The sequence below is a fragment of the Halichoerus grypus genome, chromosome 8, assembly GCF_964656455.1.
Source record: "Halichoerus grypus chromosome 8, mHalGry1.hap1.1, whole genome shotgun sequence".
NCBI lineage: Eukaryota > Metazoa > Chordata > Mammalia > Carnivora > Phocidae > Halichoerus > Halichoerus grypus.
The window spans coordinates 121245508-121272115 of record NC_135719.1 but is presented as its reverse complement, the minus strand read 5'-3'; the positions used below and the strand labels follow the sequence as shown (position 1 = coordinate 121272115).

At 47.0% G+C, this 26608-nt stretch overlaps 1 protein-coding gene across 6 annotated transcripts in view; it reads right to left on the bottom strand.

Moving 5' to 3' along the window:
• Nucleotides 1–26608, bottom strand: part of SMOC1 (SPARC related modular calcium binding 1) — a 152423-nt gene that overhangs the window by 45929 nt on the left and 79886 nt on the right. For all 6 annotated transcript variants that reach the window (XM_078053848.1, XM_078053849.1, XM_078053850.1 and 3 more), the window contains 2 exons: nt 9500–9599; nt 7111–7158 (listed from right to left, as the gene is read on the bottom strand). In XM_078053848.1, the coding sequence (XP_077909974.1) occupies nt 7111–7158; nt 9500–9599 (148 nt within the window). The remainder of the gene's footprint in view (nt 1–7110; nt 7159–9499; nt 9600–26608) is intronic.

Genomic DNA, 26608 nt, shown 5'->3' with positions numbered 1-26608 from the left:
TTCCTCCCAGTCTGCACTTTTTTTGTTCTCTTAACAAGATCTTTCAGAGCAAGTTCTTAATTTCAATTAGGTCCAATTTCTCAACTTTTCAATTTTTTGGATCATGTGTTTGTTGTTCTAAGACATAAAAGCCCTAGGTTCACCTAGCTATAGTTTCTGAGAATCTCCTCCTATGTTTTCTTCTACAAGTTTTAATAGTTTTACATTTTACATTTAAGTCCAAGATCCATTTTCAATTCATTTTGTTAAGATATGAGGTTTGGGTTGAGGGTTTGGGGCTTCTTGTTTGTGTTTTTGCCTATGGATGTCCAATCGCTACAGCGTCATCCTCCTCTGAACCGCTCTATGCCCCTGTCCCATCAGTTTGCCAGCCTTGTGCAGGCCTTTCTCTGGGTTCTTTACTCTGCTCCACTGATCTATGTGTTCATCCCTTGGCCAACGCCACACTGTCCTGATTACTAGAGCACTATAAGTCTTAATCAGAGTATTATGATTTCAACTTTGTGACATTCTGGAAAAGGCAAAATTATGGAGGGAGTAAAAAGATCAGGGGTTGCTAGGGGTGGAGAGCCGGGAGGATTTTTAGGGCAGTGAACATACTCTGCATGATACTGTAACGGTAGACACGTGCCATTTTACATCTGTCCATTCCCACAGAAAGTACACCACCAAGAGTGAGCCCTAACGTAAACTACAGACCTTGGGAGATAATGACGTGTCAGTGAAGACTCACTAATTATAACAAATGTGCCACTCTGGTGTAGATGTTGATAGTGGGGAAGCTCTGCCTGTGTGGGGGCAGGGGCTGTATGGGAATGTGTGTACTTTCCTCTTAATTCTGCTGTGCACCTAAAACTGCTCTAAAAAAAAAAAGAAGTCATTTTTAAAAAAGGAAATGAAACAAACATTTTTAAAAGGGGAGAGATCACTGCATTTGTTCAGAAGAACACAGGGAAGCATGAATTCAAAATTCATCAAGGGTCATGGGGGAGTAAAGCATTAAAGATCTCTTTGTTTTAAAAAATCAGAGTGATACCTCCCACTTAATTTTTCATTTTAAAATTGTTTTAGCTATTCTAGCTCCATTGCCTTTCCATGTAAACTTTCAAATAAGTAGCTCCTGGATCTCAGTTTTCTTTCAGCAGGCACAGAATTGGTGATACAACAGGACCCGAGAGTGGCAATTCGTTGGCCTCTCCCCCAGGAGCTGTGTGGCACTCAGAGCTGGAGAGTGTGGCTCAGATGTGGCCCGGAGGCCTTTGTGCCCACACGCAGAAATCCCTGCTTCCATCCAGGTTCCTGGGCCACGCCTGAAACTGAACTCACTCAGTCAAGGAACAGTGAGCCAATGAACATATTCTCAATGGCCTGTCAATCTCTGAGTCCTCACCTGGACGTGTGGGGCCCCACAAAGGTACCAGGCAGAAGGATCAAGAACTGGAATGGGAAGTCATCAGAGAGGGAGACAAACCATGAGAGACTCTTAACTATAGGAAACAAACTGAGGGTTACAGAAGAGAGGGTGGTGGGGGGATGGGGTAGCCGGGTGATGGGCATTAAGGGGGGTAGGTGATATGATGAGCACTGGGTATTATATGCAACTGATGAATTATCGAACTCTGCATCAAAAACTAACGATGTACTATATGTTGGCAAACTGAATTTAAATTAAAGAAAAAAAAAAAAAAGAACTTGCTAGTGGGCCATGCTCATCCCAGGCACCTTCTCCAAGGGTCTTTCCTTAGAGGCTCTGGCCATGGGAACTACCAACCAGGGCTGTGTGGTGGGGCCACCTGCTTTGCCTTCCTGCAGAGGTGACAGCTTCCCAGCCTCTAGAAGTCTGTGCTCCCCAGGGAGGCTTTACCTCCACCTGAAGATAACCTCTATAAGAAGAGGCTAAGAACCATCAGAATGTGAGTTCCACAAGACAAGGTTAGGCTCTTACCATGTTAGTTGTCGCTGGGTCCTCAGTGACTGTAACAAGCCTGGCACTTAGGAAGCTCTCAATAAATATTTGTTGAATGAAAGAAGAAGCCAAGTATAAACAAAGGTTACTAATAACACTAATAACACCAAGAATAAGAATCTACCACAAGGAGGCTTTTCCAGATCCCTAAACCCCGTTTCCTCTCTAGTCCTTGGAAATGGGGATATGGCAGGGATTCAAACTCTTCATTTAGTATCCTCCACGCTTACGTTCCTTTCAGAGACCCCAGAATAGGGACTGGGGCAGAGGGCAGGGCTTGAGTACGTGGAGGCGAGCTGGGGCGGGGAAGGAAGGAGACAGAGCACGCACATGCATGCTCCAGCACATTTGTGCACTCCTCTCTGCCACCAAACGCTGCAAAGCTGGTCGCCTGACGTGTCGGGCTTGGTCGGGGTGGCTCGGGCACCGGCAAGCCGAAGCCACACACATGCAGAGAGCAGAAGACTGCCTCTCGTGGGTCTGGAGCTGCGCGGCCCGCTTCTGTTTCAGCAGGTGCTATAGCAGAATGACGGCTTCTCCCCGGGGAAATCCAGTGTGAGCAGGGGCCAACCCGTAGAGGCCATCGGCTGCCCGTCTCCATTCACATCCAACCCCAGATGGTAGGGAATCAGGCTGTTGCCACCTGACGACCATGCTGACAGGTCAACTACTGACCCCGCCCCCACCGCCCCAGTGCTGGGGGAGAGGAAAGAAGGGTAGCTGGGAAGAGGGTAGAGTCATTTGAGCAGGAGGGATGCTCCACATGTAGAATGTCCTGAGACAGCCAGCGATACACAGCTCAGGGCAGTGAGGTGAACCTCATTCAGGTGCGCTGACCACAGGAGGGCTGAGGCTGGAAGCCACACCGTCCCCGTCGTCTGGGATGACTGCCACCCATCACCCCTGCCCGAAGCACATCCCTCAGCCCTGAATGAGCATGCTGCTTAATCCATCACCTGAGTGACAGGTAGTTCAAGTTGGCAGAGAGATTCTAAAAATGGAGACACAGAAAGGGACCCTGGACAAATAACTGTGACTCACTCTTTACTTAAGAGCACAGGGTATGGAGCAGCTCATGGGTTAAAAAGTCTCCACAGATTAAAGGTGGGCTGGGTTTGGGGAGCTCTGCCCCTCTCCAACACTGGCTTGACAAATACAGAAGTCTGTGCAAAAAATGCAAGCAGAGTCTGCTAATGTTTCTATTTTTCTCTCACTTTCCTCAAAGAGCTAAATCCCAGACTTCTTACAAGTAGGAAATATGCAAACTGCGGAAAACCCCTGATGGTCCTCAACTTTCACTTGCCGATTACTGAAGCATCAGCAGGGGATCTCCAGGGTCCTGGGTGCTCAGAAGAAGAAAGCTCCCAGAGAACGGCCAGGAAAAAATTTTACAAGTGCTCTCCCCTTATCCTCCCATTTCATTGTTCTTATCATCCCCTGAAGGCTGAGAACTCCCCTCCTGCACCTCACAAGCAATCATGCTCAGAATAAGTCCCTGACTTTGCATTCGGCTAGCTCGGAAGCTCCTCAAATCATCCACGTTCCTTAGCATCAAGACCCCAAAAAGAGGCACCTTAGGAAAATCTGCAAGCCTTGGTTGGCCAGGAAAATCCACTCAGGGTAAATTCATGATCTCTAAACACATTTTGCTTCCCAGCCATGTCCCAGCTGTCCTTCAACCTGCTTCAGTTGAAACCAAAAATTCATCTCTACCTCAGCTTCTGCAGCCGTCGACTGTTTTTAGCAGCACATCGTCAGAGCTCAAGGGGCTGCTGGTGGCCCTCTTCCTCTCTTCTGATCATCCTCTGAAGCATCAATAAAACACAAGGAGAGGCACGTGTGCCCCCCCACCGCCCACATACACCCCCCGCCCCCGTATCTCTCTTCAAGGGCAAGGACCAAAGGAGAAGAAGGGGAGGGGAGCCAGGATGGGAGTGCCCCAGATCAATGGATATTTGAAACTCAAACACATGGCCTGGGACCTACGCTGCACGTGTTAATTACCACACATGTGCCCATAAAGGAGTCCGTTAAACACAAGAGGCCCAAAGAACAGAGCGAGGAAAGACATTCCAAGGGATTAAGTAAATAGTCCGAAGTTCTGACCCTTCCCCCCCCCCCAGAGCACGTGCATCTGGGTAAGATAACAGCGCCTCCCTCCCTCCTTCCCCCACTTCTCCCCTCGGGCCCCACACCTGTGGACCCAGGAGCCACAAGCCAGGCCTCCTGTCTGGGCCAGCCGCCTGTGACCCGCTACTGCCTGGCCTCTCTCCCTCCTCCCTTCCTCCTGCTATCTCTCTGAGCCTCCTCCCCCAGCCTCCTCTGCTGGGCCTTCTCCTCCTCTCCTCCGCAGGACTAATTCCTGGCTGGCAACCAGACCCTCCGTCTCCGCACAATACACCTTTTCATTCCTTCCAGGCAGAGAGAACCGATCCCTCTGAGCCCTGTCAGTGGAGCAGGCTCCCAAAGGCAAGAGGGTGGGGAGAGAAGGGCCTGGGCCCGCTCCTCCCTCGCTGCCCCCTGCCGCCCCCACCACTCTCATACCCAGACCTGGGGCGTCCTTTCTGGCTGTACCCCTCACCCTGCGCGAGGGTCCGGGCCGCGCATCTCTGCAGCAGGCCTCAGGGCTATGAACTCCAGCCCTAGGGAGATGCCGTCTAGGAGACCCCACGTGTGGGCACCAGCTCAGACAAGGGGCCTTTGTGTCTTCCCACCTGCTGCCCTCCGGAGCACATTCCATTCTTAAGTGGCAGCTGAGAGAGGGACCTCAGCGGCCGACACAGGATATTACAAATGCCCTCTCGCACCCTGTCCCCCTTCAAACCCCGGCTTCCTGGACAGGTGTGGCTTCAGGTGGCCCTTCCTACAGGTGGCCTGAGCCTGCTTTTCTCTGCACTGCCCACGGCAGACAAAGAGAAGAGGATTAGCACCTAAGCTGATCCTCCAAAGTAGAAGGAAGGAGACGCTCTGGGCAAAAGTCAAGTCTCCAGAGGCGAGTGAGCCCTAGCATCCCCCACCAGGCCTCTGCACCAAAGAGGAGGCCTCTGCAGAACCATCTGGGAGGGAGGAGCCCATCTGGCGTAGGGAAGCAAATTGCTGGAAACCAAGCAACTTATCTCTAAGATGAGGCTTCGGACTCTACGCCCCTATTCCTTGCACTGTCCCTGGAGGAATCAGGTGTCCCTGTCCTCTCCCAGCTGGATCAGCAAGAACCCACAATGGCCACAGGTCTGCTTCTTTTGTTGTCCACAGGGTGCAAAGCCACATCAACCTGGAAAGTACTTCTCTGTACAGTTTAAGATCCCAGATCCCATGGTTCGCCTCTCTCGGTGTGGGCGCTCCATTCAGCTTCATGCCCTCAGTTCCCTTTGGTGGCGGAAATCTGGGTTGTCTGTTTTGCAGGACTGCCAATTGTTTTTTCTACCACTGCGATCTCATGCCCCAGAATAAAGGCGATGTTCCTGAAGTCTTCAGTTACAACAAGTCAAATCAAAGGCAGCTCCCCTTTGAAACTCCAATAAATTGCAGACAGACACACGTGCCATTCACAGCGTTGAGGAGGTCAGGTCTTTGCAGAAAGAACCATTCATGCCCCTCTCCCACTTTCCCACCTAGAAGGGAACGGCCAGCATGCAGGGCAGCCTCTCCCTGTTCCGGGAAGGACCCAGAAAGGCAGTTGCTCCCTCCTTTTTGCCCACATATGCATTCCTGCTTGTGGGAAGGCCGATTAATCCATGTTTTCTAGTGGGATCCCAATGCTCCACTTCCTCGTCCCCTTGGAACACCTGCATTCAGGCCAGCAGCTTCTCCAGAGTCTCATTTACTGCATTCGGGCAGGGTGGTTTCGCCTCCTCTTCCCATTTCCATGGGACAAGCATGCAGGGCAGGGTCCTGGACCTCACCTCCGTCTCCCTGTGACCACGGGTGCAGGACAAGCCCATGCGCCTCACGCTGACCCTATACAGCCCGATGCGCCATGTGGACATTTAAGAACGTGCAGTTCCCCCAAGGCCCAAATTCGGGTGCGAAGCCTCAAACTCAGCTACATCTCCTGGCTGGGTTTTTACCCAAGAGCCTGAACTAGGGGTTCTGGAGTGTTTGTACATTCAGTGAAATTGGTATTGGTCCCCCATGAAGCTACCAGAGCGTGCGCTCGCACTCTCTCTCTCTCTCTCTCTCTCTCTGTTGTCCTGGAGGTAAGTGGCAGTGGAGCTTAGTGTCCTCCACCCTGGAAATTATGGTCAGCATATCCCAGGGACTTATTCCTCATGTTGGCTGCCCCACTAAACAGCACTCAGACAAGTGCCTTAATTGAGGTTAGCCGCATAATTTGTAGGGCTCAGTGCAGAATGAAAACGCAAGGCCCTTTGTTCAAAAAGCAGGAAAATAGTGCCATTAAGAGCACCAAACTATAAAGTTTTATCCTCTCTTCCATAGTTTCTCTCTTGACTTGTCATGGTGTTTTAAATTTTTCTATTTAATGTTGTTCTAGGTAAAGAAGGATTAAAATTTTTCACGTCCTGTGGAAGCCCCCACAGCACACATCACAAAAGCAATATGCCAACAGGGGGACAAGGACACACACATGCGTGCCTCACTGTCCCACTGGGCTTTACTTAGCAAAACACAAGTTTAAAGACAGAATGATTAAGAATTCCAAGACAATAGCAGCACAGTTTGCAAGCCTGTGAAGCTGGGCTCGTCTTAGTGAAGAAAATCTGGATGGGCTGGAACAATTATTAAGGAGAATCAGCGAGTGGGGAACAGATGTTCAAACTGGTTTCCAAAACAAGAGGGTCGGGGCAGACCTGGACATGCCTACCTTCATCGTCCTTTTTGGTTGCATGCTGGCTACCTGGTAGTTGACTGACTGAACTGCCCAGGAGCCAAGGTTCTCAGGGTCCCTGCCAGCTCTGTATCCTGCGCTCACTCACCTCCCTCAGAAATTCTGGGAGCGCGGTCCCCACCACCGTATGAGCCTTACTTACCTCCTCCGCTGCTTCTAGGAAGAAACCCAGGATAAGAATGGAGATTTTCTGTGGGGGACTTTTAGCTTACACCCAGGCTCCTTCCATTTTGTCTAGAACTCTTCTTGGACTGGCTTTAGAAGCAAACATTTGGATAAAGCATAAAACTCTACTCACCTTTCCTTCCTGAGTTACCCTGGCTCAAGGGCTTGTCGGTGACTGAACCTTGGGTAAAAGGGAAACAAAAACATAGACATTCAGAATGTATCGTGGTTGGTTTCTTTCAAAGAGCTGGCAAAGCCTGACGCTGTGAGCATGTGGTTATGTATATACGTACATTGTATACACGTCTGGGGACATTATATACAAAGTACACACATACACGTCCTATGGCATTTGCTTAACATCAATGTCACTGATATCACAGTCCCAGTGAGATGAACCATGATTTCCAGGCAATAATCTTGACCAGATTTTTACAAAACTTCACCTCCACAAAACTCCCTTGGTGAACGTTCCAGAAACTTCCCCTCACCTCCACTGCCCATCTCCCCCACTTCCTACCGCCTCCATGTTCTGAGCCATGTCCACTCAGAAGGGCCAACTGAAAAGAAGCCCCTCTTACTGCAAATACGATGACTGACATTCCTTGCTGGTTAGGGCAGGAAATCGGTGATTTTCCATCTGCATTAAGTAGAAAATTGTTGGTCCAATTGTACTGAATGGGCCAAAATAGTCTGAGGCATGGAAACAATTTTCTAGATGCAGCCTGTTCCTCAAGGAGGGGGTAGTGTGTGTGTTTGGCCAAACACTTTGCCCTGTGCATGTTAGGATGCCATGTGCACCCATCCTGCGGTCCCGACCCCATGGCACCTGTCTTCTCCATGAAGCCCACACATGCAGGGCAGAGCCAGCACACGCACGTAAGGACATCTGTGGAGGTCCCACCACCAAGAGAAAAAAAAAAAGAATCCCTATTTTCTCATTCCATAGCATACTCCTTCTCCATATATTAGTTTTGTGAGAATTCAATTATATTACCCTGCATGGCTTGTTTCTAGTGCATTTGTTTGCTTTAAATGAAACTTTCCAGGTCATTTGCAAGGAGGGCTCATTCCTGCCCCTCCCCACACCAATCCCAATTAAGGTTTCCAGTTTCCATGTAAACCACAAATAAAGTAAACTTTCCATTTTGGCCTGCAAATCTTGGTTTCCTAATGTAGATACTTACTGCCCTTTCTTACCATTCCCTCTATATAGCAGGGCCAGTAGAAAAATGAATAAATCTTGTGAAAAAAGAAAAATGTTAGGATAGCAGGACTGCTAGCCCTTGGAATTTCTCATAGGCTTTAGAATAATGCTTTATACTTTGCTTGGACTTAAATATTCAAGATAAGTAAATAAATAAAACTTCATACACAGAGATATGAAGAAATATGAAGCAGCTGGTGGCTGGATGGGCTTTTTTGAATGAGGGCTGAGCCACACAGTGAATTAAGGGAGTGACTCCCAAGTCCCCTACCATCTGAATGGATGTAGAAAGTGTGGGGTTTGTGTAAATCCAAAATCCATGGTCCCGTGAGGTTGACCTAAGAGCAAAAATTCTCTATGCTCATAGAATTGGCAAGGATTTAATTTCTCTATGGACTAGTGTAGTGGGTCACTATGAAGCAATGATTCCCTCCCTCATGTAGTCATCAAAACCACCTGAGAGGGCGCCTGGGTGGCTGAGTCGTTAAGCGTCTGCCTTTAGCTCAGGTCATGATCCCAGGGTCCTGGGATCGAGTCCCACTTCGGGCTCCCTGCTCAGCGGGAAGCCTGCTTCTCCCTCTCCCACTCCCCCTGCTTGTGTTCCCTCTCTCGCTGTCTCTCTCTCTCTGTTGAAAAATAAATAAAATCTTTAAAAAAACAAATCAAAACACCTGAGAAGCTTCGCAAACAGGTGGCCTCCAGGTCTCCCTCCATACCTACTGGATCAGACTAAACAAGGCAGAGCCTCGACAACTGGGCTCTTTTTATTTCCCCAGGCTCTGCTGCTAACAGCCAGATTTGAGGGCCACTGTGATGAACGTTTTCCATTCATCTACATTACATTGTTCAGGGGAGGAGGAGCAAATATATGGCACGCAGGCCACCACTCTCTCCTCGTGTAGCCATGACAGACATCACTAGTTGATCATTCAGCCTTAAAACCCATTCAGTTTTAAGATCGGTTTTAAGACCCATCTCAATGATGTGCTCCCAAGGCCACTGGCAACCAGAGCGCCCTGGCTAAAAACTTACATGCCATTCTCTGGGGATTACAGCTGAGGCTTGGGAAGAGAGCGTTGAACCAGAAACCTAACTCAAAATAAAGAAATATATACACGCAGGCATATGCTGGCCCGATCGCCCAGCTACCTACAGAGTAAGTGTGTCAGCGTGGAATCCTCTCTGACCTGGAAGAGGGCTCCTAACCACCCCCCATCTTTCAACCATTTTTCCAAGGTTCCCCCACGAGATGCAAGAGACCAGCTAAGGGGTCTCTCTCCAACTCTTTTCTTTCTTCCCGCCCTCCCTACGGTACCTGAACATACAGGAGTTTTATTCTGCACGGAAGAGCCACTGATGGGCTTCCCATCCGGGGTGACGCACCAGCAGTACCCCGTGTAAGTGTGGCACTGCACCTGTGCGGGGAAGCGGGGGAGGGGAAGAGAGCCGTGAGTCGTGGGCACCGTATCAACAGTCAGCTCCCACCCCTTCCAAAGCGTTGCCACCGTGGTGGAGGAGCTCCTTCCACCTCTCACCCAGCACCTGTCCCCCCGTCTCCTGCAGGTGGGTCAGTCAGTTGACAGCATGGATCATGCGTCTTCTGTGCGACTCCCAGGCACAAACACAGCAACCTACCTACGTCCTTCTTATGACGTGTAATGCTGAACATCTCATATCCCACCTGGATATAAGGTATTAAGTGATATCCTCTTCATTCTCCCCCCTCCCGAACGCTGGCATACTCTCCCAACAACTGTAAAAAATGCTGATCGGTGAACTAATTTGGCAAGTACATGTTGGAATGTCACCATGGCCGGCTGTAATGACCCTTCCTGAACAAGCAGCGACAAGTAGTGGGCTCTTCTTCTTTTTCTAGCTTCTCCCAGCATCTGGTCATATAATCAGCCTGCCTATTGATCAGGTGGCTCTCCTGAGACCAGGGCACATACTAGCGGTTGCCCACTAGATGACCGTGTTAAGGTAAGAACAAAGTCCCTTGACCCTACAGCTTCTAGTTCTAGATGCCCTGCTGCTCCTCTGTGTGATCATCCTCAAGCCTCCATAATTCGCTCCACCCTATCTGGGAATAGTAAATACAAATGAGGCTTTTGCTTCATTTGGGGTAACTCTTCTTTCTCTTCCAACAGCTATCACTCTGTTCACTTCCTCTCACCCCACCCCATCCCACCACTCTCTTTCCCATCCATTTCCCAACATGGAGTTCCTAAACACAAATCAGTGCTGAAAACCACTCCATGATTTGCCATTGGATTCAGGATAGAGATTAAGCTCATTAATGTGGAGCTCAAGGTCCGCGGCGATCTGCCCCCTGCCTATCCCCGAAGCCTCATTTTACACCCATGTCTCCACATACACCCTCCAGTGGAACCACAGTGAACCCTTTGAAGCCCGCAAACACATCCTAGGATTTCATGATTCTGAACATTTGTTTGCTCCTACTATTCAGTGGTCTGGGATACCATTCCCCAAATCATCCCCAACCCTCCCCTAATCCCTTTGTATTCCCACCCATTTCATGATACACTTTCTCTGCAAAGCAGTCCCAGCCTCCCCTCCATACACCCTGGCTCTCTAAATTCAGAGTCCTTATCTCCCCATCAAGACTGTAACCTTCCTAAGGCAAGGGACTGCATCCTGGTTATTTTCTATCTTCTAAGCATCTAGCAGAATGCCTGGCATTTACTGTAGGCATTTGATGAGTTGAATAAGTGCTTAATTATCATATTTCCTCAATTCTTGGTCCCCATCAATTCTAAAAATGTAGCATCAATTTAAACAGCCCCGCCACATTAAACGTGGACCTCAAGGACGGGATGGGTGCCAACTGCAAAGATATTAACATGTGGGGAAGAAAGTGCCTCTTGGGATCAAGGACATATTGGAATCAAGGATGGACAGTAACAGCATACAAATTGACCGGTGAAGTACATAGGGGTATACAGGCAACAGAGATCTGATGGCCTGGGTGAAATCCAGAAATGATCAGAAAGGCAGAAAAGCTCCGGAATGGCTTCTGCTCTTGCGTGGGTACCAAAAGCTGTAGTTTTCCCCAAGACTAGTTGTTTTACTACAGACCTATCCACAGAAGTCAGGATAAGAACAAACTGGAGGGCACCGTGTTCCTGCCAGTATGGTGACTGGGTATAAATGAGGCCTTTACCTCCACGTCCCGGGTGAAGAAACTACAGCTGATGCCTTTACTGCGTACCATATTCCAGTCCCACTTCACCTCATGGGGACATCGATCAACCCGATGCCTACCGTTGCTGCCGTAGATGCTCACCCACGATCAGTGTCTTGGGTTGAGTCGGCGCTACCTTCTGAGAAAGCCTAATAACGGAATGGAAGAAACCCAGACAGACCTGGGTTTGAATCTGGATCCAGCCAGTTACAAATTAGGCATGTTACTTAGCTCTTTGAGCCCCAACTATAAAATGGGGAGAACAACGCCAAACCTGGAGGGCCCTGGCGAGGAAAACAGACAGTGTGAGTCCAGTGCCTGGCACGGGAGATGGCTGGGTATGAGGTGGCCCTGGCGATGACTGCTCTTAGCTGTGTCACAGACACCTGGCAAGCCGGCCCCCTCCCAGGCCAGAGCTCCCCTAGTAACCTCCAGAGGCTTGGGTGGGAAACGCTGCTGGAAACTTGGGAGTTTCCCCCTTCAGATTCTGTCAGCCCTGCAGGGGATAGTTCCTAGATGATTTCTCGCCAGCGGCAGCATTTTAATGGGGACTGGCTGGCTCCTTTCGCCTCCCTGGCCAATAATCACCTGTGGGGAAACCAGTCCCCGGGGCTGGGCTGCCACACTGACTCACTCCCAGGCTCCTTGGCTCCCATGGCCAAGGCCAGCTTCCCTCTCCATGAAGACTCTACCCCGCTGCCCCCCGCCAAGTCCAACACTGGAAGCAGTGCCTCTGGCCCAATGCTGCCTGCTGGGGCTGGGTGCTACGGTCACTCAGGCTGCAGAGAATGGCTGGACAAAAGCCCTCTCCTCCCAGGCGTGCAGAGTCCCAGCCAAAGCTACTGAGGAGTGAACTAAATGCATGAGTAGGAGGCTAAACCCAACGCTTTGTTTCAGGGGATATAATCTGACCTCTGGGCTAAGCAGGTCCCCAGGGCCACAAGCTCACTGAGTGTGCCCATTGTATCCCTACAGGCATGTGGACGCTGCCTCCCAGCCCCCAGCCAGGCCCACAGGCCCAAACATAGCCCCTTTTTCCCCAGGGCTCTCAGCATTTTCCTTGGACCAGGCTCCAAGGAATAGACTCCAGATTACAAAATCCTCAGGCTGGGAGGAACTCAGGAGGTGACCCGAAAGGTCACTTCCCTTTGCCAAAGGAGCCCCGTGTTGTTCACCCATGATTCTCAATCAAGAGGTTGTTTGTAAGTTGTCTTGGGGAGTTTTCAAGATGTCTTCTAGAAGTAAAAGAAGTTACATGGAGACAGAAAGCAAGGGTCATGGAGTCAGAAGGCAGCCCACTTAACTAACTAGCTCCACCACTGAAGTTAAGTTAACCACTTATCTTTCCAACCCTCTGCAGCCTTGGAAAGGTCCTTAATCAAACCAAGCCTCAGACTGTCCCTGTCTACTTAAAAACTGGAGATAATTATGGGGTGCCTGGCTGGCTCAATGGTTAAGCATCCAACTCTTGGTTTCAGCTCAGGGCATGATCTCAGGGTCATGATCTCAGGGTCATGAGATCGAGCCCCATGTCGGGTTCTGCACTCAGTGCAGAGTCTGCTTGAGATTCTCTCTCTCCCTCTCCCTCTGCCCCTCCCCCCGCTCGTGCTCTCTGTATCTCTTTAAAAACAAATAAATAAAATATTTTTAAAAATAACTGGAGATAATTATGCTTACCTCACTCTGTTGTTGAGAGGATTAAATTAGATAATGTAAATAAAGCACTGAGCTCGCATGGTAAGTGCCTGGTTAAGCTTAGCTATTTATTTTTATTATCATCGTGTTATTTTTGAGCAAACTATCTGTACACTCAAAAAGGGCACAGCCAGATTCTCCGATGGGCACAGCCAGATTCTCTGATGGAAACCAAAGAACATCCTATTCTGACCAGTCCCAGGGGAAGGGGTAGTCTAAATTCAGCAAAAAGTTTGAAAACATTAGCGGGAGAAGGGAAATTTTGTTTTCATACGGAAACAGTTTAATTACTCTCAGAGGAGAGAAGTAAGGCTTCTTGCAGAAAAGCAGTCAGGCTGTAAATTCTATAGAATTGTTGGTTTATATACACACAATCAACATGTAAATTCTACCTAGTTTGGCTTCCTCCCTTGAAAACTTATTTAATGTTTTAAATTAATAAGTAATCCCCTTTGTTCTACCTCCCCCCACCCCAGCCTCAAATTAATCAACTTTCATATTTAATTTATGGGAAAATCATGGGCCACAAGGAATTGAAAAGGTAATGAGCCATTTCCAGCATCTCACTATGCAGCTCTCAAAGCTCAGGGTTGTTCCAGGCCCACAGGTATAGATACAAACCATGGAATTTGCTCCTATTCCTCTCTGGAGCATCCTGGGAAAGCTGAAATGTCAATTGATGGGTCTTCCTTCAGAGACAAAAAGTGTTTGTACATCCACCTAAGTGAAATTACTCACGGCTTAACTGTACTGTTGACTAGGACTGGCATACTTAATATAGGCTTTTATACACCAAGAATGTTGTATGTGAACCTCTCAGTAACCATAAATCCAAAACCTATAATTGATACACAAAAAGAAAGGAAAAAAGCCAAACATAACACTACAGAAACTCATCAATCACAAAGAAAGAGAACAAAGGGAGAAAGGAACAGAGAACAAAACAATCAGAAAACAATTAACAAAATGTCAATAAATCCATACCTATCAATAATTATTTTAAATGTAAATGGCCTAAATGCTCCAATCAAAAGACAGAGGGTGGCAGAATGGATTAAAAAAACAAAACCCATCTAAGTGCTGCCTAAAAGAGACTTATCTCAGACTTAAAGATACAAATAGACTGAAAGTGAGGGGATCTCAAGCAGACTCTGCACTGAGTCTGAAAGTGAGGGGATGTAAAAATATTTACCATGCAATTGGAAGTGAAAAAAGAAGCCAGGGTAGCAACACTAATATCAGACAAAATAGACTTTAAAGCAAAGACTACAACAAGAGACAAAGAAAGGCATTACATAACGATAAAGGGATCAACCCAACAAGAGGATATAGCAATTGCAAATATCTATGCACCCAACATTGGAGAACCTAAATACATAAAGCAAATATTAACGGACATAAAGAGAGAAATTGATGATAATAATAGCAGGGGACTTTAACATCCTACTTGCATCAGAGGATAGATCAGGGAGGCAGAAAATCACTAAAGGTACTTTAAAACTGTGTTTTTAGGTGAGCAAATTTCATCTCTGACTCATATACTTAAATATTTTTGGCAAGAAGCCTTTTGCATAAACAGCCCAATGGTATATTTCAGGTCAACCTCTGTCCAAATTAAGACAAATGTGAAATTATTTTAAGCCTGTTCACCATTAGCCCAACTCCTGGACATCTGGAAGAACGTGGGAGGCTAGCACTCTCAACAAATGCAGTGAAGTAACTGATGAGTACAGAGAAGCAGAGGAAACACCAGCTTCCAGGATAAAGCAGATCGGGGACTGAAAGCAAGGACAGCAGTGAGAAAAACAAGGGAGACTCCCAGACTATGCATATAGACAATTGTCCCCCACTGCTTCAATGCCCCAAATGGAAAAAATACCTCTTCTACTTCACAGCGGCTTTTCACTCACCGCCGATGATCTCACTGGGCCTTCCGAGTCACGCTGTGTGCAAGTCCTTTACAGGAGAGGCACGTGAAGCAGAGGTTATATGTTCAAACGTCACAGCTGGGTCTTGACCAAATTCATAAGAATTTGGATCCCTGGGGCGCCTGGGTGGCTCAGTCGGTGAAGCATCTGCCTTGGGCTCAGGTCATGGTCCCAGGGTCCTGGGATCCAGCCCTGCATCGGGCTCCTTGTTCAGTGCGGAGTCTGCTTCTCCCTCTCCCTCTGCCTTGCCCCCTGCTTGTTCTCCCTTTCTCTCAAATAAATAAATAAAATAAAAAATCTTAAAAAAAAAAAATTTGTATCCCTGGCTCCAAACTACCATAAAATTTCAGAATTGACGGAGCTGGGAAACAACAACAACAACAACAAAAACCCTTAATGATCACCAGTCTAACCCAAACATTTTACAAAGGAGGAAACAGGTCTAGAGACAGAGAGGTGACATGATCACAGTTTCCCTAGAACAGCTCTCTCCGATCACATGATCACTGCTGGAAGTCCCCTAGATCTAGAAGGGAGAAGGAGAAAGGCATGGCTCCTGGTGCTGGCTTCTGAGGGAACTGACAGGGTCTCTTTGCGCCTTGTAATTCTCTGGCATATGGAACTTTTTGGGGGGAGGTGGTGGGGGTGGGGGAGATGGGAGATGGGAGATGGGAGATGGGATAAATATTCGAATCAAGGAGGCGGCTGGAAGAGTCTTTTGCGCCAGCTAGAGTGAGAGGCTGTTTCTGGCGTGGTTCGGGTGACGGTATGGGGGTCCTCCACCGTGGTCCCTGGCTGGCCTGCTTTCCTCTGGCTGTTCTTGGGGGGCTTCTCTGACAGGGGTGGGACCTCGCGTCCCAGAGTAGCTTCTCTGTTGTTGGACTTTTGCTCTCCTTGCTGTCAAGGGCCCCCAGATACCCTAGGCCAGTCTTGCCTGCTTCTAACTCCTGCCACGCTGATGTGGTTGTGAATACAGTTGGTGTTCTAGGAAGTGAGACTAGGAATTGTTGGGGATGAAGGGGTTCTCTAGCCAAATAACTTTGGAAACACTGGGTTAAAGAAAATAAAAATATATCTTGACTGCACAACTTCTCAGAGTCTTAAGTCAGATCATGATTTAGCTCGAAGGGTAAAATACCGTTTGCAGCAACTCCTAAACTTATTTAACTGGGGGACCCTCCCTTAATTTTGTTGGGGAACATTTTGTGGTATTAGTGTTCTCTGAAACATGCTTTTAGAAATAGGCAATGTAATGAGGTGCAAGGCCTTGCTGCATTTCCTTGCTTTTCCCAGTCCGACCTTCTTAGAGCCCCGGATCAGGTTCTCATTTTAGCTCAATCTTCCTGAAATAATTTTCCCTCCGGCAAACCCCCACCGCCTTTTTGTAACACTTTCTCAAGCTCTTTCTCTGTTTCGAAATCCATCTTGAGTTGCCTCGGACCTTCACTGACAACTGGGATCCCCTCCAAGGCACAGCACCTTCTCACCCCATGGCTTCATCTCCCTCCCCTCTCTTTTCTTTGTGCCTCTTTTGTAAAATAGAAAATGTGAGTCATACGCAAAGGGACGGGCTTGATCCAGCATTCTTAGTAGCAACCCCCAGACCTGTCATGAGACAACTACTATCATGTACACGCACACTTCCCAGTGGGAAACAGGGAAACTATGAAGCAGGAGGCATGTGGATATTTGTCTGACTCTCTTCTGGCAGCGGGAGTAAGAGACTTTTTTTTTCCTTCTTTCTTATCTGCCAATTGCCCCAGATCAGTTAGCAGGTAACACTGGCTTAAGTTAATGCACAGTGAAAGTTCAGCATCTTGCTATTGGTCCAACTGATAACTTTGTTTCAGGGCGGTATTTCCAGCGGCCCCGCTTTCCTTTTGTCCGCATTCCCTGCAGGAGCGTGGGTGCCACAGGCCCTAAGCTGAAAGGATGATGAGGCCCTGGGCCGTCTGAGACGACTGCTTGTTCCCCTAGAACAGCTCTCAGTCAGAAGCTGCCAGAGAACATGCTTTCCCGGGTGTGCATTAGATGCACCTGGAGGCCTTAGGACACCATGGCTGGGCCCCACCCACACAGTTTCTGGATTCCTTGGGTCTGGGATCAGTTGGAGAATCTGCATTTCTGACGAGTTGCCAGGCGCTGCTGAGGGCGCACGAACCACAGTTCAGGAGCTACTGCTTTAAGGGAAACTTCCCCCACCCCGCCCTTTCTGGCATTTATCATGAAACCCTCGAGAAACAAGTACTTTTCTGGGTGGGAATTTGGGAACAAGGAGCCTTATGACCATACTTCACTCCCAAGTTTTTAACGTTCCAGTTGTTTTGATGACATGTGGTCTTCTAATTCATGGGTCTAGTGATTGCAGCATTAAATCTTCTGGGTGATTTCACACATGGAAGAGAGTTCGATGGCAGTGAGAAGAAAGGGGGAAGAGGGAAGGGATGGTGTAATTCTTTTGGTCTGGCTAGCATGAGCTGTTTTCTCCTCGGTTTGGAAAAGCTTATCCCACAAGTGTCCCCCTCATCTTTAGTCAGGTTTGGCTCAGAAGCAACAAGATGCAGAAGGAAAAACATGGCTTTGGAGTCAAAGTGACGGGGGTTTAAATACCAATCTCTGCCACAAGCTGTGTGACTTTGGCAAAGTCACTTAACCTCTCTGAACCTGTCTAGGATACCGAGCTAATGGCGCCCACATTGAAGGTTATTGAAAAGACAAAATGAGACAAGATATATAACGCATCTAAAATGGTGTGGGGTGTAGAGGATGCGCTCAGCACAAGCTGATTTGTCCTTTTCCCCTTCCCTTTGCAGGGAAGATGGAGGTCAGAGCTTCAAAGTGCCGCTCTTTTTTGTTGGCTGTAGACACTGTCTCTTGCCTTCTGCCAGGTTAGGGAAGCCTATATGTCAGGGAATGAGGGGCTTTCCTTTTAGAATATTTACCTCATCCTCTAGAGTTTAATGGAGAATTTGCAGGGAAGGAAGATAATCTTACAATTTCAAATCGTCCTAAATATGGGAGTCTTGGTTGACTATGTTTTTATGTGTTGATGGTGTAACGGAGCTGCTGGCATGATATTTGTTAGAAGTGGTGTATTTAGAAAGAGAGACAGAGTCATTCTTCCCTAGGCTGTTTATGACTACATCCCAGTTTTGGGAAGGACTCTCTGTAAGAGGGGCCTTGGCAAACTGAAATCAGAGGAAAAACAGACATAAATCCGTATGATAGGGGAATGACTGATAGAAGTAAGGATTTTTGCCAGGGCAAAAAGGAGTATTTGTTGGCTAAAAGAGAGAATTTCATAAGGACATAATGATGTCTGTCTTCAGACTTTGCTGTGGAACGTGAGATTTCTGTGGATTCAGTAAGTCCTATAGCTAGGACGGGGGTCATCTGTTGCCAATTACAGCTCTCCAGTCAATGTAAAGAAGGACTTTCCTAATAAATTGTCCCGAAATGCATTATGTATGTTGTCTTAGGTGGTGATAAGCTTCCCGTCCCTGGTGGCAATCGGGCAGAAGGTAGATGACTGGGTCCTGAGCCCCGGATTGAGACAGGGTAGGGAGAGGAAGGGGAAGATGAACTAGATACCTCTGAGGTCTCCTTTTACCCGAAAGTTCTGTGATTCTACAACCCTGCTCTAAATTGAACGTCTGCTGCTTAGGAGTAAGGTGGAAATCTACAAACTGGTACTGAATGATCAGTTAAGACCACTCTTCCCAATATCTGATGAACATTTTTTGTATTTTTTTCAAAAAGTGTAAACATCATCCCCTCAACACACACATAAGGGATGCTTTAAAAACCCGAGTGTTAGAACCTCAGGGACCCAGAGGACTTTCCTTAACTCCATTCCTTCTGTCTGGTGCCTAGAATGGCCCAGGCTTTGTAAGTAGCAAATACAGCACCTCTTGTTTACTCGCTTTTATTTCCATGTGGCGGGGGTGGGGGTGGGGTTCAAATATGCTTTTTTTCTTTTTTAAATTTTTTAGTTTAGTATAGTTGAATCAAATATGCTTTTTTGTTTAAAAAAACAAAGTATCCAGTAATAAAGCTGCTTATGTGTAGGAGCTGTATTCAGAGCAGAACTGTGCAAATCTGGCCAGCGGTGGGCCAAAGGAGGGACAGGGGTGGCCTGCAGGAGTGGGTGCTCTTTCTTGTTTCCCCATCTGACTTCACTTTTAATGAAACTTTTCTGTCTTCATACCTCCCTCTTGTGTTCTTATTTATCGCCTTTCCCCACTTTGATGGCGGGAAAAAAAATCCTACCCCTTTAATTTTGCAGAAGAGCTTAGCTGACTGACCCACAGGGTCACCTCCTGGCACGTCGTGTGCAACCACAGCAGAGTGGCAATAGCCTTAAATGCGTGTGTATTAATGGCTCAGCCTGGAAGGTTCCTAAGTGTTTGCTGCATGCCAACTTGTGCCTCCCCACCCGACTGAACGTTAGCTACTGTCTCGTAAAATCCAAAAAAAGTGTGGAGGTCACCTCCCAGAGGCCATCGAGTGAACCTCCTTCCCAGGGCAGTTGTGCTCCCTCCCCTCCTCAGCAGCACCCCTGCTAGATGCCAGTTCAGTTTCCAGGATGGGAAGGTAAGGTCTCTCTGAGTCAGACATTCCATTTGTGGATTGCTCTACTTGTAAAAAGTTCTCCCTATTCTGAGTCAGAATCTGAGTCACTATAGAGTTTACTCAGTGATCCTGGGTCAGCTCCCTGGGACTACTCAGTAAAAAGCTATTGTCATCCACAAAGGTTTGAAGATGGTTCCCTGTATCCCTTTGGTCATCTCTCCCTCCGGTCCCACCCCCACCCGTTGGTTCGTCTCACCTGCAAATCAAACATATCTGGCTCCTTTGAGTATTCCTAATGTGATATAATTTCCCCATCTTACTCAGGTGAGTCACCCTCCTAGGTGTGCTGGAGTTTGGCAACATCACTTTAAAAGATGGCAATGTCCTTTAGAGAGGCAGTAGAGAGTAGTGGTTAAGACCAAGACCGCTGGAGCCAGGCTGCTTGGGTCTGGATCCTGACTCTCTACTTGCAAGTTATGTGATCCTGGGCAAGCGTACGGGGTCTGGGTGTTCCCAGCTAGGCGTCTGAGCTCCCCACGGCCCCAGGTAAGTCTGTGCCTACGTTTGTCTGTCATGGAAATGAAAAGTGCAAGCTCTGGGCAGCGTCTGCTGCTGATCTTCTGCAGGGGGGTGTACTTGGGAAGGAGAGAGGGATGGAGGCCTGATTCTCCAACCTTCCTGCTGCCTGTGGGGAAAGGGAGGTTCAGTGGTGGGGGGTTTCAATCACCCTCTGTGCTGTTCTCTTTCTAAGTGCCTGGGCTGGAGCTATGAAGCTGGTCTGGATGTTCCTTTTTAGCTCGTCCTCCTTCCCACCTCCACATTACAGAACTGTGCTTCCTACAATCACCTCTGCAGGCCTGAGTTGTGTGCCTAATTTGCAAAGCAAATGATGCCAGCCAGTCTGGGAGAGGATGCTCCGTGGCCATTCAGCATCGAAGAGCAGGACAGAGCAGTGGCTGGGCAGGCGGGTCACCACAGAGCTTAATGGATACAGTGTTCAAGCATAAAGCAGGCTCCATCCACCCACACTGTTGTACACTCCTCTGCATCGGATGGGTGACTCTGGGGGTAACCGGTTCTCTCACTGAAAAGAGGAGAGTGGGGGCTCCCACCATGTACAAGAGCGTAGATGAACCACTTGCTAGACGAGTCCTTCCTATGCATGGAAGGATCAGGCCCTGTCCCTGCCATAATTCACAAAATTAAAAATTCACTGTCACAGAACTGCCAATGAATGAGTGCAGGATTCAATGAAAATGTTCCAGCACAAGATTGTGAAGATGGCTGCGCACAACTCTGTGAATGTTAAAAGCCACTGAATTGTACACTTGAAAGGATAAATGTCATGGAATGTGAATTATATCACTAAAGCTGTTATTTTACTTTTTTTTAGGTAGGCTCCACACCCAGCGTGGAGCCCAGCGTGGGGCTTGAACTCACGACCCTGCGATCAAGACCTGAGCTGAGATCGGACTTAACTTAGCTTAACCAACTGCGTCACCCAGGTGCCCCTAAAGTTGTTATTTTAAAGAACAAAACCAGGTGGCCAGCTCACAGGTCACAGTTTGTTGACCTCTGAATAGAGCTCAACTAGTTCTCCCATTTTACCGTTGAGCAAACTGATACCTAAAGAGGAAGAAAACTAACATCTGCTGAATAGCAATTATGTGCTAAATAGTGGGCATTTTCATATAAATTATCATATGCAATATCTGGTTGTTTGGAACAAAAGCAATACAATGAAAAACATATGTAAAACAAGGAATACGATGCTCTGGGCACAGGAGATGTTCAAATTATAATGATAATAATGTGTTTATTGAGTATTTAACCAAAAAGGAATAAGAAAAGCAACAACTTGACCAACAGTGGGTCTATTTACCATTATGCCATTTATACATAAAGGATGGGCTTGATTTTTTTTAACCGTGTAACTGCTTTAAAAAAAAAAAAAAGTTGGCATTGTGCACGTCACAGAAGGCTTGGGAAGCCTACAGAGCAGGCCACCATCCACTAAAACATACAGAACTGGCTTTGTCTGGGGGCATGCAAAGCAGCCATTTATGGCAGAACACTCCAGCTTATGGATGCAGCCAGGGTTTTAGTACTTTACCTAGAGAGGCCTCTGCAGTGAGCAGAGACCCACATGGCTGCTCTAGGTAAGATAGCTCCACATGAAGACAAAAAGACATAGCTCCTAGACTCATCAAAGATAGGACGAACCCTTCCCCTATGACAATGCTCAGCACATTCCAGCCTGCCGATGTTCAGTCTGCTGGGGACAGCAAAGCATCGATACCTTCCATACTTGTGGGGAACCTGGAAGAGGAAGGGCCAGCTGGTAAACCCGGGGGGTTCCAGGGCAAGCAAGTCACATCTCAGGCCCGCAGGGGCAACTTCAGGAACGGTAGCTCTGCACTATGGGGTGAGGAGGAGGAGCTAAGAAAGGAATATTCACACCTGTTTCCTAGCTTGGCCCAGGCACTTAGGAAATAAGTTGTAGTTCCCTAGGTTTTACGAAACATAACGGTAAGAACTATAGAAATGCTGACAAGGGGAGCCCACCATCTTTGCCAAAAAACCACAGAACTTTTTCTTTGCACTTCCAACTTCATAACAAAGCATCATCAAAAAAAAATGACAGCTCCCCCGGCCCCTATAGGCAAAAAAAAATGACCTCGGGAAATAAAAAAGCATGTGTATGTGTGCATTCGTGCAGGGAGTAGTGATTAGAACAAGTAAAAATGAGGAAAGTGTTAGTGCCAGATAAATCTTTATTAAGGAAGACTGTTCCTGGAACACGAAATCAAAGATGGGAAACAGAATTCATTTTGTCATATAGAAGTAACATTACAAATGCTGTTTTATATTCTATAGTATTGCTAGAACCATCCAGCTACACAAAAAATTCAAATGGCTTGGGAATGTATTTGATAACAGCCATGAATCAACCACATTGCACTCAAGACTGTGGAAGGCAATTTGGTGGTATGCATCAGATGCATTAAAAAGTGCGTGTCCTTTTGACCCAATATTGGACTTCCAGAAATGAATCCCCAAATTTCCAGGATTCATAGGTCAGTCACACAGTGGAATACAGTGCAGCCGTTAAAAACCAGGTAGAGAGGAGGGGGTCCAAGATGGCAGCTCAGGAAGAACCTGAACTCACCTCCTCTTGTGCCACATATGGATCTACAGCTGCATATGGATCATTTCTCCCTGAAAAAGATCTCAAAACTAGACGAACTGCTTCTCTTCAGCAAAGGATAAAAGGACCACATCAAAATGGGTGGCAGAGGCAGAGATATGGTCTTGCCAAAAACCTCTCACACACACCCCAGCCATGTGGTGACCCACAAAAAGGAAGCCTCTCACCAGTCCAGCATCTCTCTGAGAGCCCCTGGGATCCATGCCAGAGAGATGAGCCCCCCAAAACACCTGTCTTAGAAAAGCAAGGGGCTGACATCCAAGGCACCCAAAATGCTATAAGAAACTGAGATTCCCCTTTAAAGGTCTTGCAGGCAGTCCTATTCACCCCAGTGAATGATCCAGTGCAAAAGCAATTTGAAAAGCACCTGGTCTATATGTAAAGGAGATTCATTTGCTGGTCTGGGGGTTTCTGCTGGAGGAGCAGGAGACAGTTGGGGCTCTCTCTAGAGACAAAGCGCCAGCAGACGCTATTTGGGTACTCTCCACCTACTACTGCAGGCAGGCCTGTTCAGACACAACACCCTCCCCAGCCCCACTGGGAGGTGGGGGGGAAGGGTGAGGAGGGCACAGTCCCAGCACGGTCCCATTGCCCTGCTGAGGCCAGAGGGCACAGGCGGCTGCAGAGCCACCCTGCTCCCTAGCTGGGGTAGATAGGCACACATGGCCATGGCATTCTCTCACTCCTTTGCTAAAGTCAGCAGCACAAGTGGTAACACACTCCCCACACCCTGACTGGGGCTGGTGACTTTGAGTGGTCATGGCTTTCTCCAGCCCCCAACCTGGGGCCGGCGAGCCCAGGGCAGACAAGGCACTCTCCAGCAGCATGGCTGAAGCCCTCAGGTGTGCACAGTTGCGCCATTGTCCTACTACGTTTCTGAAGCCAGACAGTGGGCCCCACCCCTGCGCTCTCCAGCTGCCCTGCTAAAGTCAGCGCACACAAACCGCACAGGGGATACCCCTTGTCTGCCTGGCCCTGGTGGCCAAGGGGGCTGGCTTTCCTGAGCTCCAAGGGACTATAACCAAGTTATAAATTCTAAGACAGTTCCCGGCAGGCCAACACCTTGTGCAGGCACAGTCCAGACAGCAGACTGAAACACATACCCAGTCTTCCTGTGAAAAAGGCCTATTTACTTATCCTAGAGCTACAGCCTGAGGGACAGGCTTCAGGTTTCCCACATTGCAGGAGGCTACTGAGGCACTCCCAGGGAACATAAGCAGGGAGACACCATTCCTGCACAACCCTTGGCCTTGCTACAGCTTGACAAGACCTCCCAGAAAGGAGTTTATATATTCATCTGGAGCCCCGAGTTTTGCAACTGTCACCCAGGGGACACCTCCGGATCCCCCGACCTGGAGGCTGGCAGGGATTTGACTGCAGCCCCACAGGACTATATATACATATACATATTCTTTAAAAGCATTTAAAAGCTGCTGCCTGAGGGTCTGGCTTCCAGTCGGCCTGAAACTTGGTGCTAAATGAGATTCTTTCCCTTGTAACATTGACAGGTCTTGACATACCCTCAACAACAGGGGCATATCAAGAATAAATCAGGTTGTTTGGACAATCACAAAAGTTCAGGAGACAACCACGAACTAGTGCAAAGTTGAACTATAAGGTTCATCATCTACACAAGGCCACTGCTTCAAGAACTGGGAGAGGTAGCTGTTTTGCCTAATGCATTGAAACAAACGCAGGGAGTCAGACAAAATGAGGAAACAGAAATATGTTCCAAAAGAAAGAACAAGACAAAATCTCGGGAAAAGACCTCTGTAACAATCAGAGATAAGTAATCAAACTGGTGAAGAATTCAAATGATCATAAAGATGCTCACTGAATTTGGGAGAAGAATGGAGGAACTCAGTGAGAACTTCAACAAAGAGATAGGAAATGTTTTTAAAGTAACAAACAGAAGTCACAGTGCTAAAGAATACAAAAACTGAGCTGAAAAATACATGAGAGGGGTTCAACAATAGTCTGGATGAAGCAGAAGAATGGATCAGCAAGCTGGAAGACAAAGCACTGGAATTCACCCAGACAGAGCAGCAAAAAGAAAAAAGAGTTTCAGAGGCAGCTGGCTGGCTCAGTTGGTTGGGCATCCAACTCTTGATTTTGGCTCCGGTCATGGTCTCAGGGTTGTGAGATCAAGCCCCATGTCAAGCCCAGCATTGAGCCATGCGTCAGGCTCCACACTCAGTGGGGAGTCTGCTTGAGATTCTCTCCCTGTCCCTCTGCCCCTCCACTCTCTCTCTCTTTCTCTCTCCCTAAATAAATAAAATCTTAAAAGATAAAAGAATTGTAAAAATGGAGATTAAGTTAAGAGTCCTATAAGTCAACATCAGGCAGAATAACATTCACATTTTAAGGATCCCAGAAAAAGAGAAAAAGAAAGGGGCAGAAATCTTATCTGCCAAAACTCCCCAACCTGGGGGGAGAAAACAGACATCCAGGTCCAGGAAGCCCAGAGAGTTCCATATGAAATGAACCCAAAGAGATCCACACCGAGGCACATTATAATTAAAATGTCATAAATTAAAGAGAGAATCTTAAAAGCATCAAGAGAAAAGCAACTTGTTATATACAAGGGAAACTGCACAAGGCTATGAACAGACTTTTCAGCAACTTCCAACCCACAAAAATTCTACCTGGCAAGGTTATCATTCAGAAGTGAAGAAGAGAGAAAGTTTTCCAGATAAGCAAAAGCTAAAAGAATTCATCACCACTAAACCAGCCTTATAAGAAATGTTAAAGGGACTTCTTCTAAACTAAAAAGAAATGGCACTAATTAACAACAAAAAAATGCAAAAGTAACAATCTCACTGGAAAAGGTAAATATATAATAAAGGTAGTGATTAAATCACTTATAAAGCCAGTGTGAAGGTTAAAAGACAAAAGTAGTAGAATTAACTAAAATGACATTAGTTATAAGATATATAAAATAAAAAGAGGTAAAGTGTAATGTCAAACACATAAAAACCTTGGGGGTGATAGTAAAAATGTAGACTTTTGGAATGTATTCAAATTCAAGTTGCTATCAACCTAAAGTAGACTATTATATACATAGTATGTTCTATGTAAACCTTGTGGTAACCACAAAGCAAAACTTATAGTAATACATAAAATAAAATGAGAAAGGAATCTAAACATAACACTAAAGACATTATACCACAAGGGAAGAGAGAAAAAGGAGCACAGAGAAACTATAAAAACAACCAGAAAACAATTAACAAAGTGGCAATGATTACATATCTATCGATAAGTACTTTAAATGTCAATGAACTAAATTCTCCAGTCAAAAGACATAGAGTGGCTGAATGGATAAAAAAGAAAAAAACACAACAACAAGACCCATCTATATGCTGCCTATAAGAAGAGACTCACTTCAGAAGTAAGGACACACACAGACTGAAAGTGAAGGAATGGAAAAATGTATTTCACGCAAATGGAAACCAAGAGAAAGCTGGTGTAGCTAACTTATATATAACAAAATAGGCTTTAAAACAAAGACTGTAATAAAAGTCAAAGAAAGGCATTATGTAATGATAAAGAGGTTAACCCATCAAAAAGATACATTTATAAATATATATGTACCCAACATAGGAACACCAAAATATATAAAGCAAATATTAACAGACATAGAAGGGGAAATCAACAGCAATACAATAATAGCAGGGGACTTTAGCACCCTACTTACATCAATGGATAGATTGTCCAGACAGAAAATGACACATTAGACCATATGGACTTATAGATATACACAGAACAGTCCATCCAAAAGCAGCAGAATATACATTCTTCTCAAGTGCCCACGGAACATTC